This window comes from Microcebus murinus, chromosome 1 (genome assembly GCF_040939455.1).
Source record: "Microcebus murinus isolate Inina chromosome 1, M.murinus_Inina_mat1.0, whole genome shotgun sequence".
NCBI classification, from domain to species: domain Eukaryota; kingdom Metazoa; phylum Chordata; class Mammalia; order Primates; family Cheirogaleidae; genus Microcebus; species Microcebus murinus.
In genome coordinates this window covers 150,959,434-150,974,500 of record NC_134104.1, presented here as the reverse complement: position 1 = coordinate 150,974,500, position 15,067 = coordinate 150,959,434, and the positions used below count along the sequence as shown (strand labels likewise).

Genomic DNA, 15,067 nt, shown 5'->3' with positions numbered 1-15,067 from the left:
GTCAATATTAGAATGAAGGGGATTCCATGAACCTCAAAAATATTCATTTTTATAAAAGGAAGTATAGTGAATAGCAAACTTTGGAATTTAGTGCTTTAAGAAGAATTTTTTAAAATTCACCTTTAAAATGTCTAAGGGAGTTAAGTATTATAGCTGATATACTTAGCTTGTGTTTATGGAAAAATATTATGGCCGGCCATTAACAATGATGCCGAGGAAAACAATTTATTTTCCAACCTTTGAATTTGAAACTTAACAGATGTAGAGTGTCAAAAATGGAAGGACAGTCCTATGTTGCATTCTTTGTTCATAGGGAAAAATCCTTAACCCTAACAGCTGAGGTGATGATCCTTACCACAGTCATTCTTGTATTGTATTTTAAAAGATGTACATGCTCCAGGGTACATTTGATCATTCTCAGTCCTAATCAGCATTTCATCATTGCTGTCATGTGATAGCTTATAATTCATGAAACAACGTTCTGTCCCCAGCACTTAATACTCCATAAAATTTTCAGCTTGAGCCAAGCTCTTCAAGTTCTGGTTAAGCCAATGTAGAATCCACTTCTGGGAAGTCAGTGCCCATTGTCCCTGTGAACCAAGCATTCATTCAGCCTGTGACCTTTTGTATATTTATAGGTTTAATTCAGCCTGTATTCTTGAGCTGATAATTTTTTGGACTTAAATACCTGAATATCAGGATTATGTTTTCCAATACTAATAATGTCAAAGTGGTGTGTTGATTATAATAAATGTTATTAATTACTAGTTCTTCACTAGAATGAAAAAGGTACCTAAGAGTGAAAAATGAAAATGGACCAAGGTTTAGTCTTAAGACCAGGATATGAGTTAGGTTCTGCCACCTGCCTTCACTTCTCGGAGCCTTGATTTCTTCATCTGTTAAACAGGAGGAAGAATATCTACCTCACAAACTTATGAGGTAATGAATATGAAAATGCTTCATATCCATGCTGTAGAAGAATCACCCCAGTTTGTATAATAATTACAAAGGGACATAGGTACTTTAACAATGGAGAAAGCTATCTTTTACCTCTTAGCCAAGTAACAAAATGTAATATTGCTAAGACTAAGACAGTCCACATAATGTGCCTCCTTGTGTGATGTAATAAGCCAAAAATTGTTCAACCTGAATTTAATCAAGCTACTCAGACTTAATTGTCAGTTTACAGGAAATACAGGAGACAGACGAACAAAATAAAAGACACCATGAGAAACAGACAAATCTAGAACATGGGATATCATATGAGAAAACACCCCTGGATTCTTCAAAATGTCATTATGATGGAGAAGAGAGGGGAGTGATAATTGTTGAAGCTGGATGAGTGTACTGGGATTTTATTAGTATTCTGTTTTTGTGTATGTATGAAAATTTTCATAATGAAAGGTGTAAAATGTGGATGAGGGGGGTTGTTTTGAAAGGATACTAAAAAGCCATTGGATACTAGGAACCAGAAATAGACTCACATGAATGCCCAGTTGATGTTTGACAAGTGCACAACCAATTCAATGGAGGAGGGATAGCCTTTTCAATAAATGCAGCTGGAGCAATTGTATATGCATTGGCAAAACAAACAAAAAACAACTTCAGGACCTAGGACTAAGTGAAGAAGTCTTAGATGACATCAAAACCTTGCTCCATAAAAGGAAAAAAAAATGTTGAATTGGACCTCATCAAAGTTAATTTGCTCTGCAAAGACCCTTTTATGAGAATGAAAAGACATTACAGACTGGGAGAAAATATTTGCAAAGCATATATCCAACAAAGGATTTATATCTAGACTGCAGAAAGAACTCTCAAAACTTAACAGTTAAAAAATAAATCCTGGCCAGGCACAGTGGCTCACGCCTGTAATCCTAGCACTCTGGGAGGCCGAGGTGGGTAGATTGCTCAAGGTCAGGAGTTTGAAAGAATAAATCCTGTTAGAAAATGAGCAAAAGACATGAACAGACATTTTACCAAAGTATAGATGGCAAATAAGCAAATGAAAAGATGTTTAACATCATTAGTCATTAGGGAGATGCAAATTTAAGTCATGAGATACCACCATGTACCTATTGGAGTACCTAAAATATAAATGATAGCAATAACACCAATGCTGACAAGGATGTGGAGAAACTGGATTGCTGGGAATGTAAAGTGGTATAGCCACTCTGGAAAATAGTTTGGCAGTTTCTTATAAAACCAAGTATATACATATCTTATGTCCCAGTAATTGTATTCCTGAGCATTTATCACAGAGAAATGAAGACTTAAGGTCACACAAGCTGTACATGAATGTTCATAGCAGCTTCATTTGTAATAGTCAAAACTTGTAGGCAACCCAAGTATCCTTCACTAGGTGGTTTAAACACACTGATATGTCTATACCATGGAATACTTATTACTCTGCAATAAAATGTAATGGCTTATTGATAGCCACAACTCCTCAAATAAATTTCAAGGGAATTAATGCTGAGTGAAAATACCAGTCTCAAAAGGTCATATACTGTATGATTCCATTTATACAACATTCTCAAAGTGACAAAACTATAGAAATGAAAACTGGGATTAATGGTTGCCAGATGTTAGGGGTGGTGGGAGGGAGAAGGGGAAGAGGGTTGAATGTAAGTATATTAAAGAGGTAGCACCAGGGAGGTCTTTGTGGCGCTGGTGGAACACTTGTGTATTTTGATTGTGGTGGTGGTTACGCAAATCTAAGTTTGAAAAATAACATAAAAGTATATACATACTGTACCAATGTTGATATCCTGGTATTGATAAGTATAATTATGTCAGATGTAACCATTGGGGGAAATCGGTGAAAGGTACTGTCTTTGCAACTTCCTGTGAATCTATCATTTCAAAATAAACGGAAAAAAAGAAAAAAACCCAAAACTAATGAGCCATAACCAAATACAGTGTGTGAAACTAATTTGGGAAAAAAAATAATGAAAATATGTGTTAGGACAATAGAAGAAGTCTGAATATGACTGGATATTAAATGGTAGTAGAGGATTACTGTTTTCTTACCTGTGATGATGATGGCGTTAGTTTGAAGAATATTCTCATTTTTAAGGGATGCATGTTGAAGTATTTGCAATGAAATGTTTTGGTATTTACAACTTTTAAAAAATGCTTTTAAGCTTGTATAGAGAAATAAGGCAAACAGAGCACAATGTTCGTTGCTGGGTCCAGATGGAGGATAACGGGTATTCAATGTACCATTCTTTCGACTTTTCTGTACCGTTTGATATTTTTGAAATAAAACGTTTGGGAGGAAATTATCAGGGCTTTCCACAGATTAATGCTTTGTAGCGTCAGGCTCCCGGTCGCGCCTTGCCTGAGTGCCCCTGCCCAGCCAGGGGATACGCCCCTCCTGGAGGCACAGAACCTCTACCCGCAAAGTCCTTCTAAGCTCTACTGCCCCATCCCTGGTCCAGCATGACTTTGGACATCTATCGAGAAGAAAGCACCTCCGAGATTCCTAGAGAGGCCGGTCTGGCGACTTGGGGAGCCGGAAGCCCTTTCCGCGGCACTTCCTGTCCGGTCATTGTTCTCGCGCCGGTGGGAGCAGGGGTCACGGTCCGCCAGCCTCCTGCTCCAGAGCCGGTGAGCTTCGGCCAGACCTCTCCGCTGCACACGGTAAGCCGGGTCAGCGGGGGTGGGCACGGATGTCGGGGGAAAAGGAGGGGTTATCCCTGGGGCGGCGGCTCGAGGGGCGGCCCGCTACGTCCTTCCCTCGGGAACACCAGCCCTGTCTTGGGGTGGCTCAGTGCCCTGCCACCTTGGAATCCCGCCTCCCGGGGGCCTGGCTTGGGAGAGGATGGACGCAGGCAGGCCAGGGGGCAGGCAGATCCCGGGGAGAGGCCCGCGAGGGGCCTATAGGTGGAGGGTATGGAGCGCCACGTTGGGAAATAGGGAAAGGATGTAGAAAGGGAAGCCTTTGATAGAAGGCTCTGTGCCATCAGGGTCTGGAGGTCCATTTGAATCTGATCAGAAGTCTGATGATAGTACTTCTACTATCATTTCACGTGTGCAAAAGGTGGAATTAATCTCAAACTAGTCGTGGAAAGAATAATCCTCCAGATCTAAGATTTGTCACAGTAATGAAAGTATTGCTTTATTCAAGAAATTCAATGTATACAATAACTTGCCAGTAAGTGAACATAGGGAAAAGAATACGACCACTTCGATAGCGGCAAAAGCAGATTTAATGCAATGTATCACGTTTTTCTAACAAAACATCCAAAGGGGAATAGAAAGAAAAATTCTATTCATAATCAAAATTCTATTCATAATCAACCAAAATAGTAAGATTATTTCATTCAGAAATTAGAAACAAACAAAAAACCTTGCTGGTTTAGCTATGATAAAGGATTATTGTTAATTATTGTTGGTGTTGATTGGTGGGGTGCTTTTGGAAAGCAATCTGACAGTACATTTCAACCAGAAAATCCTTGAACCAGTAATCTTGTTTATTCTAAAAGAATAACTCAGCAAAAAAGAAAAAAAAAAACTATTTGCACAGAAAAAAGTTCTAAAGAATTATTAAGAAAATAAACTGGGAATATTAAAAGGTCCTTTTACTAATGGAATGGTTCATAAATAGGGTATAGTTAAGTAAATGATAATGTAAATAATTTATTATTTATTTTTTTAGAGACAGGGTCTTACTCTGTCACCAAGGCAGGAGTACAGTGGCACAATCATAGCTCACTGCAGCCTCCAACTCCTGAATCCTGAGCTCAAATGATCCTCCTGCCTCAGCCTCCAGAGTAGCTAGGACTGTAAGTGTGCACCATCATGCATAGCTAATTTTAAAAAAAAATTTTTTTTAGAGATGGGGGTCTTGCTTTGTTGCCCAGACTACCATAATTTAGGATACTGTGCTAGAATGAGGTAGCTTTATATATACACTATTGAAAGACTGACAAGACTATGAAATATGGAAATTGAGTTCAAAAATCAAATAATGCAGATTGCTGAACAGTGTACAAGTGTGATGATCTGAAGTATGTTTTTGAAAAATAAGCAATATGTGTGAAAAGTGTACATGTATTTATGTAAATGCAGAGTAAAGGAACTGGGAGTCCCATCTAGACTTATAACTAATTACTCAGTGTGGGTTTGGACATATATTTAATTCTATATATTTCTGTATTGCTTGACCTTTTTTCAAGGAAAGTGAAAATTTTTCTTCACTGTAGGTTATTGTGTAGCAAGTAAAAATAAGCATGAAGTAACATGAAAAGATTTTTTTTTTTTAGTCTTAAAAGTAATACTTCATTTCACAGGACTTTTGGAAGATATGGAAAATGTAAAAATCAAACAAATAAATGAAAAGAAACTCAAAACTACCTGTAATTACACCACCCAAGGATAATCAGCAACTCCTAACATGTTGATATATAGACTCCCAGTCTTTTCTTGGGATTCTTTTGTTCACACTATTTTGTATCCTGAGCAATAAAGAAATATTTGCGTTATAATACCCTGTTTTAAAAAATGCTAATTATAATTGTGAAAATACATATCCCTTATGGTCAAAACCAGGAAGTTTATAAAATCATAATTATTGTTACTATGGTTAGAATAAAATAAATATCTTCAGTTTTACAATTAGCAGTTATTTCTTTGGAGGTAGACCAGAGGTTATTTTCCTTAATCAGTTTTGGTACTTTTCAAGTTTTTACATAAAAATATGTTAATTTTCAATGAGAAAAAAATCAGTGAATGTTATATAAAGCTGTTTGAAATGTGATTATTGGAAGAAATTACATATTTATAATCCATCTCCTCCTAGCCTATGAGGGAGGAGTAGAGCATTTTTTGTGCTATGGTTGCTGCTGGCCAGGCACTGGTGAAATTGCTGGTTGAGTGGCATCAGGCAGATCTCTGCTTGGTGCTAACAGTGTTTTCTGATTTCTCAGTAGACAATACTCATCTTGTTCCTGGGAAGAAACTTAAGAAGAAGCTTTTGAAACTTAAAGATTAAATGGGGCTTGATCTCTATTGGGCAGCCCCCAGCTATAGGAGTTCCTCTGTTGAGCCGAGAAGATGACTGCAGAATTGAGAGAGGCCATGGCCCTAGCCCCTTGGGGCTCAGTGAAGGTGAAAAAGGAGGAGGAAGAGGAGGAAAACTTCCTAGGACAGGCATCCAACCAACAAATGCACTCTGAGAACATCACAGTCTGGGCCCCAGAGGAGGGTCTTCAGACAGGCCTTGATGTATCAGAAGAGGAGGAAAAGGTAAATGGTAGCCTGGGTGGAAGGAGGGAGCAGAGACCTGAAGCCCTCAAGTAGTTAAAGAGGGTACTCTGCCCCTCTACTTCCACACTTGGACTCTTACTTCCTGGTTAGGGCTCTGGCCATTAGTACTTTGTAATATAATAGAAACATTCCCTTTTGATCGATATGACATTCAGTACTTTCTCTAAACCAGTATTTCTCACACTTTGCTACACAGAACTTGGGGAGCTTTTTATAAAATCTTGATGTCCATGCCATACTCTATACTAATTAAATCAGAATCTGGGGGTGGCATCTGGGTATCTGCACCTGATACTCTTCAGGTGATTCCAGTCAGGATTTAACAGCTGTAACCAGTGCTTCTCAAACTTGAATGTCCATAGGAATCACCTGGGGGTTCTTGTTAAAATGCTGATTCTGGTTCGAGATTCTGTATTTCTCACAAACTCCCAGGTGATGCATGTACTGCTGATCTGCAGATCACATTTTCAGTAGAGAGACTATACCCTTTGCTGTGTCCTTAATGTTTTCAAACACACCCCTTACCAAAGGAGGGCAGAGGTTCCCCAGACCCTTCTGTAATAAAATGATCAGAACCTTGTTTCTTTGATCTTTAGACCCCATAAAAGTGTACTATCGAATATCTTCCCATGTGCTCTCTCTTCTTATTACTTACTAGTGAGTTAGGTTGGATTCTGGAGTGAGCAGTGAGGTGAGATCAAAGTGATAGGGAAGAAGGTGGTAGGCTTGCTTTTCTGCCCAGCTTACCTTGGGGATTGGTAGAGACTCTGGCTTCTTTTTCCATATTTAAAAAATATTTTGTAGCCTCCAGGAATAGGTACCTATCTTCTCATCCTCAATGCTGTAATTACACCAACCCCCACCACCAGTTTCCTCATAAGCATGTGCCTACTTGTCTCCAGGGTCAGAAAATGTTCTGGGACATGGCAGTAGTCCTGAAAGCAACACAGGAGGCACCTGCTGCTTCACCCCTTGGCAGCTACTCATTACCAGGGACCTTGGCCAAGAGCGAGATACTGGAGACTCATGGGAACAGGAACTTTCTAGGTAAGGTCCAACTCCCTGATTCAGAATCTTACCATTGTGGTGTCTCAGAATCTTTTCAGAGATTGGTGGCATCTGGTCTCCTAGCTTGAGCAACACAGAGTATCAAGGTGTTGAAAGTATCAAGGAGAGCTGGATCGAAGATTGCTGAGAGATGCCTATGCAGTTGTCGTGGGAAATGGCTTACTTTGCACACAGGCTTAAGACAACAGACAAACATAGATGAATTCCAAATTCCCTTCTTAATCATATTTATCATTCAGTGAGTTTCATGTCTGCACACACCTGTAGACACATGTCCTCTTCATATACTTTGCGGTTATCATACATTTGTGTGCCTTCAAGAAAAGCTAGCAAAGGTGGGAAGGGTCAATTTTTGTGGTGATTTTGAGGAAATACCTTGGAGATGTTCTATTTTCTTTTTGTAAATTCTAGAGTATTTTAAACAGCTATGTCAATCATAATGTTCAAAATTAGGTCTTGGTGGAATGTACCGATGGCTTATCACCTGGTTTTCTCTGAACTGAGACTTGGGAAAAGGTAATATGTTCGAAGAAATGTCTTGATTAGTGGTGGCAGAAGCTTGCTGTGGAGGAATGACACACAACTGAGGGTTAAGAATGCAGTAGGCCAGGCGCGGTGGCTCACGCCTGTAATCCTAGCACTTTGGGAGGCCAAGGCAGGCAGATTGCTCGAGGTCAGGAGTTCAAAACCAGCCTGAGCAAGAGAGACCCCGTCTCAACTATAAATAGAAAGAAATTAATTGGACAACTAATATATATGGAAAAAATTAGCCGGGCATGGTGGTGCATGCCTGTAGTCCCAGCTACTCGGGAAGCTGAGGCAGGAGGATTGCTTGAGCCCAGGAGTTTGAGGTTGCTGTGAGCTAGGCTGAGGCCACGGCACTCACTCTAGCCTGGGCAACAAAGCGAGACTCTGTCTCAAAAAAGAATGCAGTAGCCACCGGTGCCATTCTGTGGAAGCAATTACCTGGATGGCTGCCAGGGCCCCTTCTTGTAAGTCTGCCTGATACAGGCCTGTGTCAATATTTTTAACCCACTCTCCTCCCTAGCCAATTCCTCAGGCATTTGGGGACCAAGTCACTTTCTTAAACCAGTGATGTGGAGATTAGGATCTCCACCTTTCATTTGCTTGTCTTATTCCCCAAACTCCCAGCAGATCTGTTTCCCACTTTCTGCTTTATGTTTCATTCCCTCTGGTATATTCCCCTTGAGTTACTTTTTTTCAGTCTCCTCACTGTAGCAGTCATTCACAGTCTTTAACTCCATGGTTGTACCCATTCAGGAATAAGCTGCATTTTCTTATTTTGCCTCTTGCCTCCAGACCCTGTTTTCCCCTAAGACTTAACTTTTTGTGCTGCCAGCCATTTTCATAGCAGCAAGTAGTGGCAGGAACACTGAGCTCTAGGAGAGAGAGACCTGAGTGTGGTTGCTGCCTTGCCTCTGATGACTGATCTTGAGTAAGTCCTTTTTCTCTGTGGATCTCTATTTCCTGCTCTATGGACTGAGTGCATTCATCCAATAAGTACAGGGTTTGTTGGTGGCCTATTTCCTGTGTGCCAGGCAGTGTGATAGGTGCTGGAGGTATGGAAATGAATAACACAGCCTTCCCCTTTTTTATTTTAGCTCCCACACAATTGAAGAAGTTTCATCTTCTTGATGAAATCATATAATATACATGAAAGTGCTTTGGCAATAGTGATGTGTTACTGGGTTTTTAATGTCTGAGGGAGTTTTAACTATAGCTTCCTATATTTTAATTAATGTTGCATTTATTAAAGTTTATTCATTTAAGAACCAATTTTTAAGCCTTTAAGCATAACTTATTTTTATGTCATCCATGTATCTAGAAATATTTCTATAAAAGTGAGAACATTTGTACTTCTTCAATTCATGTTTGGTTAAGCTTCAAGTTTTACAGATTAAATTTTGTAAACCTTTAACTCTGCCTACATATCAAATTTTTTTATATAAAACATTATTGCAAATTTAATATATCTAATTCCCTTAAAGCATTTCGAATGCCTAACTAAGCAGACTTACAAATCTTGTAAATAAAATCTTAATAAACACACAGCTTTCGTAAATCTGATGAATTAGAATTATATGTTTAGTAAATCAAATTATCTTTCTTATTTCATAATATAGTCACCAGCTGAGATAGCAGGTCCATGTAGCATTTCAGATCTCTTGTTTTTAAGAAAAGGAAAGAATTAGCCAGGCATAGTGTTACACACCTGTAGTCCCTGCTATTCAGGAGGCTGAGGCAGGAGGTTCATTTGATCCCAGGAATTTGAGGTTGCAGTGAGCTACTATGTACTCTAGCCTAGGCAATAGAATGAGACTCTGTTCCCCCCCCCCAAAAAAAGGAAAAGGAAAGTATTGATTTGATTCAAAACTGTTACTATTCCTATGTTTTAGTTGATCATAAATTCGTTTTTTAGTTTATTTTTTCAGTACTTCTGTACTTATTTTACTTTTTCTAGAGTTGCAGCAATCCTACATGATCCAAAAAAAGGAGTAATACCATTTTAAACAAGCTAAGATTATATAGGTCCTGGGTTATTGGCCAGTTAATCTTTTCACCCAAGGAGATTTGAACTTGAGCACACAGTATAGGACTTAATTCTCTTTTCTTAGACACTGGGCATTTGCCAAGACCCTAGGTCTTTCTTCATCCTGTGATAAACAGTTACATAACCACTTGCATTAAAACCTTCTAGGCTGCAGTTGTTCCTGGTTCTGTACTCATTTTGACATAGACATTATCAAATATAAGGAATTGTTTCCATTGGCACTGATTATTCCATTGGCACTAATCAGTTCAGTAGTTTCTATTGGCCTTCATCCTTCTGGCTTTCCAACATTCTGAATCTTCCACTAAGGAGGATCAAAGTGAAGGTCAAGGAGACAGTACAGCTATGAACTAAAGTATTCTTGGGCCCTGTTCCTGTTGGAGAGATGCTGGGATGGGAGTCCCTGATATCAGTGATAGGGAGCAAAGGAGAAGAAGATGAAAAGAAGCAGGGAAGGATATGTTAGAAGGGGAAAAAATAAAGTGAGGTGGAAGTGATGAAGAATAGTAAAGAAAATATAAGAAAGCAATGCACAAAAGAAAAGCAGAGAAGACATGAAACTGTATGTGGAAAAATTCAGACTATTGCAAAAAAAATTGAAAAAATAAAAATAAAAAAACCAGGAGAGGAGAAACATGAAAGGGCAGTAGTGGAAAGAGGTAGCAGGAGAAAATAAGAAAGAGAAAGAAGACAAGGTGATATAAGAACAATTAAACTATAGGGAGAAAAACAGTAGATTAAAAAAAGAGAGACATCAGAACAGTAGGAATAGAAATAACCAGAAAAGGCATTTCAGATTTTTTTGTTGTCACATTTGTAGCTCTACAGTATCCAGCACTTGGATGCTTCTTTTCTCTGATACTTCCTATCTTGTCTGAATGATTGTGGTGGAATTTCAGATTACCATGGTCTTCACCAGGCAATACAGGCTATTTTCCTGCTCCCAATATTTCTTTTTATTATTATCATTATTTTTTTTTTGAGACAGAGTCTCACTTTGTTGCCCAGGCTAGTGTGAGTGCCGTGGCATCAGCCTAGATAACAACAACTTCAAACTACTGGGCTCAAGCAATCCTACTGCCTCAGCCTCCCAAGTAGCTGGGACTACAGGCATGTGCCACCATGCCTGGCTAATTATATATATATATATATATATTAGTTAGCCAATTAATTTCTTTCTATTTATAGTGGAGACGGGTCTCACTCTTGCTCAGGCTGGTTTTGAACTCCTGACCTCAAGCAATCTGCCCGCCTTGGCCTCCCAGAGTGCTAGGATTACAGGCATGAGCCACTGTGCCTGGCCCCAATGTTTCTTTGTACCACCCCAACATCCCTGTCCCACCCCACTCATGTCATTTGTTGAAGAGTCGCTCTGGCCTATGCCAGTGGGATATTTCCCTCTCATGGATACTCGATTCTCTCTGTGCGTTGCAGCATGACTTGTGGCTCACAGCTCAACTGCTCACTTCTAAGCTGATGTCACCATGGAAATACCTCCCTTTACAGGCTTGCTGCCCACTCCAGCTGGCCCTCATTTCACTTGCCTTATTATTGGAATAGTTTTTCTGAACTTAGTAATTCACCAATACTTATAAAGGCTAATTCTGCCAACACTGGGATGCACAGGTGCACATTCCAGGGTCAAGGAGTAGTTGAGGCAGAGAGAAGATGAACATAAAGAACTACGATGTTACAGGAGGACCCCTTTTTGACGCCATTAGGGCTCGGAGACAATGTATAAACATCCATAGATTAATCAGAGTCTTAAAACTTCAGGATATTTTGGTGGTCTTATATTTTCTGGCATTGCAGAGCAGGCTATGCCATAATTCAATAAGATCTGCTTTCCTTGACACAATGCTAAGCAGTTCCTTTTACACAAGGGTTAGATAGTGTTTCTTATGTTCATTTTTTTTCCTTAATCTCTCCTAGTGTAGCTGAGGGCTGTCTGTCACTATAGCAACTCTCATACCCTAAGGACTCATCTTTCCTCATGGCCTCCTACAGGAGCAGCATCAGTCAGGCTGAAAGTGACAACACATACTTAGAGCACTCACTGTGTTCCATGCACTGTTCTGAACAGTTGACATTGAGTAACTGTGTTAATCCACTTGCAGCTTTAAGAGGTAGATACTATTAGGGATACTATTTTTCAGATTAGAAAACTGAGGCACAGAGAAGTTAAGTAACTAGCCCAGAGTGATTAGTGGCAGAGTAGGGATTTGAAACCAGTCTGCCTGCTTCCAGAATCCATGTTCCTAACCTGTGTTGCTGCACAGCCTGTCAATGTTTTGCATGCTTTGGGCCACTGTAGCTGTCTTGGCATCCAGTGGGATCCTTTATGTCTATGTTAATCCTTTCTTTGATATCTAGCATCCTCAGACACAGAAGCTTAAGTTGCTAGATATTTGTTCACAGGTTAAGGAATCTCTTTAATTAATTGGTGGGTTGTAAACAAATCCAAATCCACAGTAAGTAGCTAAGGTAAGAAAGCAAGCCCATGGAGAGGCTGGTGTCCTTCATAACTAGTCTTAATTGTGAGATCAGTCATCAGACAACCCGGGGAAATGCCACCTGGAGATTGGGCCTTCCTGGCATGAGGCAGTGGGTTAAGTGTCTAACAGAGATAAGTGGAAGTGTCGGAAAGACCAAGAGTCAGTGGATTCTCCTCTAGGTTGGTGGAATGGGTGGGGAAGAAGAACCTACAAAGTAGAGGTAACATGATACGATTCTATTCTTTGATGAAGCCATTTTGCAAGAGGTGCTAAAGTCACATACTTCCTGACCTTTTTAGACCTGATCCTATTCTTTTTCTGGGTCAGAGAAATCTAACATTTGCAATTTCTATTTTTTTGTTCAGGTGCTGAAACCAAGAACTTACAGTTACTGGTTCCAAAAACTGAGATATGTGATGAAGCTGAAAAACCCCTCATAATATCAGGAAGAATCCAGAAAGCTGACTCTCAAGGACCTGAATTAGGAGAAGCCTGTGGAAAAGGAAACAAGTTACAGAGGCAGAGAATAAAGAAGGAAAAGAAAGATTTCAGACAAGTGACAGTGAATGACTGTCACTTACCTGAAAGCTTCAAAGAAGAGCAAGACCAGAAATGTAAGAAATCTGGGGGAAAGTATAGCCTTAATTCTGGCACTGTTAAAAATCAGAAAATACAGCCTGGGCAAAAGCCTTTTACCTGTAGTGTGTGTGGGAAAGGCTTTAGTCAGAGTGCAAACCTTGTTGTACATCAGCGAATCCACACTGGGGAGAAACCCTTTGAATGTCATGAGTGTGGGAAGGCCTTCATTCAGAGTGCAAACCTCGTTGTACATCAGAGAATCCACACTGGACAGAAACCTTATGTTTGCTCAAAATGTGGGAAAGCCTTCACTCAGAGCTCAAATCTGACTGTACATCAAAAAATTCACTCTTTAGAAAAAACCTTCAAGTGCAGTGAATGTGAGAAAGCCTTTAGTTATAGCTCACAACTTGCTCGGCACCAGAAAGTCCACATTACAGAGAAATGCTATGAATGTAATGAGTGTGGGAAGACATTTACTCGGAGCTCAAACCTCATTGTCCACCAGAGGATCCACACTGGGGAGAAGCCCTTTGCATGTAATGATTGTGGCAAAGCTTTTACCCAGAGTGCAAATCTTATTGTACATCAGCGAAGCCATACTGGTGAGAAGCCATATGAGTGTAAAGAGTGTGGGAAAGCCTTTAGTTGTTTTTCACACCTTATAGTGCACCAGCGAATTCACACTGCAGAGAAACCTTACGACTGCAGTGAATGTGGGAAAGCCTTCAGTCAGCTGTCTTGCCTTATTGTCCACCAGAGAATTCACAGTGGAGATCTTCCTTATGTGTGTAATGAGTGTGGGAAGGCCTTCACGTGTAGCTCATACCTACTTATCCATCAGAGAATCCATAATGGGGAAAAACCTTACACGTGTAATGAATGTGGCAAGGCCTTCAGGCAACGATCGAGCCTCACTGTGCACCAGAGAACCCACACGGGGGAGAAGCCCTATGAGTGTGAGAAGTGTGGTGCAGCTTTCATTTCTAACTCACACCTCATGCGACACCACAGAACCCATCTTGTTGAGTAGCAAGTAAAGGAAAAGGAAGACCTCTGGCATTGGTCATGACTTACTGTCCCCCAAATTAGACACCTCTCTGCTGTTTTCTTTGTAAAAACAAGGCCTGTGTCCTTAAAAGTTAACAGTTTTTGGAAATGCAGCACAAAACACAAGACAAGCATTTCAAAGGCTAATTTAAAGAAAATGAAAACTAAGCACCTAAAGGCAAGGATTTTGTTTTACCTGTACCCTCAGCAGTATGTTTTCTGAAATGGAATGTGGCTTTCTTAGGAATGAGTCATACAAAGCTAAGCGATAAAGATCCTATTTGAGGAAAGGTCTATCTTGCTTAAATTTGTTTTTTAAAACTCTGGTACTTGCTTGAGCAACAGGCAGGTTATCTGCCGGTTGAATTCTGGAGCTTTGAACCCTGTCTTTTAGTATTTTGGTGACTAGTTAAGGAAACCTCTTGGGGTAGCAATTTAACGACAACTCGCCAGTGAACATTAATAAGCTTTCCCTTCCCTAGGTAATTTTTAAAAAGCCGATCAAAACAAACAAAAAAACCCCTATTAACTGTCTACTGCTCCTAAAATGGACAGAAATAGGAAATAGCCTTTTTCCTTATTGTCTATACCTCCTGAACCTTGGTATTGTAAAGCTCCGGGGACCTCTGACGAGTCTGTTCTGACCATTCCCCAGCCTGCATGGCCAAGTACTCGAGGATTGATGGAGACACCACACACCAGCTATATTCATTTGCTAAGATTGACAACTCTCCAAACAAGTCAACCCCCTAATTCCCATCACATTCCATTTGGGTGAGATGCAGCTAACAGCCCCCTTCCTGGATAGAGGAGTCAAAGAATAAAGCTTGCCTAGAGGCATGCCCAAGTTGTCTCTGCTCTCATTCTGCCCAACCCCAGCCAGGGGTCTCAGTTGGGGTTTCATTCTCAAATTCTGCATGGTATTTAGAAGAAAAAGGGGAGCCCTTCTAATTCTGAGAGGCCCAAAGAGGGAAATGAAGGAGAGGGAGGAGGTGGAGTGGGATTCCTTAAGTCTTAATTTGGTTTTTTGAGC

General features: G+C 40.1%; 1 protein-coding gene across 1 annotated transcript; it reads left to right on the top strand.

Annotated features, from left to right (window-relative positions):
- The first annotated feature begins 53 nt into the window (after nucleotides 1-53).
- Nucleotides 54-14,881, top strand: ZNF35 (zinc finger protein 35). Its single transcript, XM_012770358.3, has 4 exons — nucleotides 54-3,642; nucleotides 5,931-6,249; nucleotides 7,173-7,317; nucleotides 12,771-14,881. Exons 2-4 carry the CDS (start codon nucleotides 6,058-6,060, stop codon nucleotides 14,015-14,017), a joined length of 1,584 nt encoding a protein of 527 aa, XP_012625812.1. The 5' UTR covers nucleotides 54-3,642; nucleotides 5,931-6,057; the 3' UTR covers nucleotides 14,018-14,881.
- The last annotated feature ends 186 nt before the right edge of the window (nucleotides 14,882-15,067 follow it).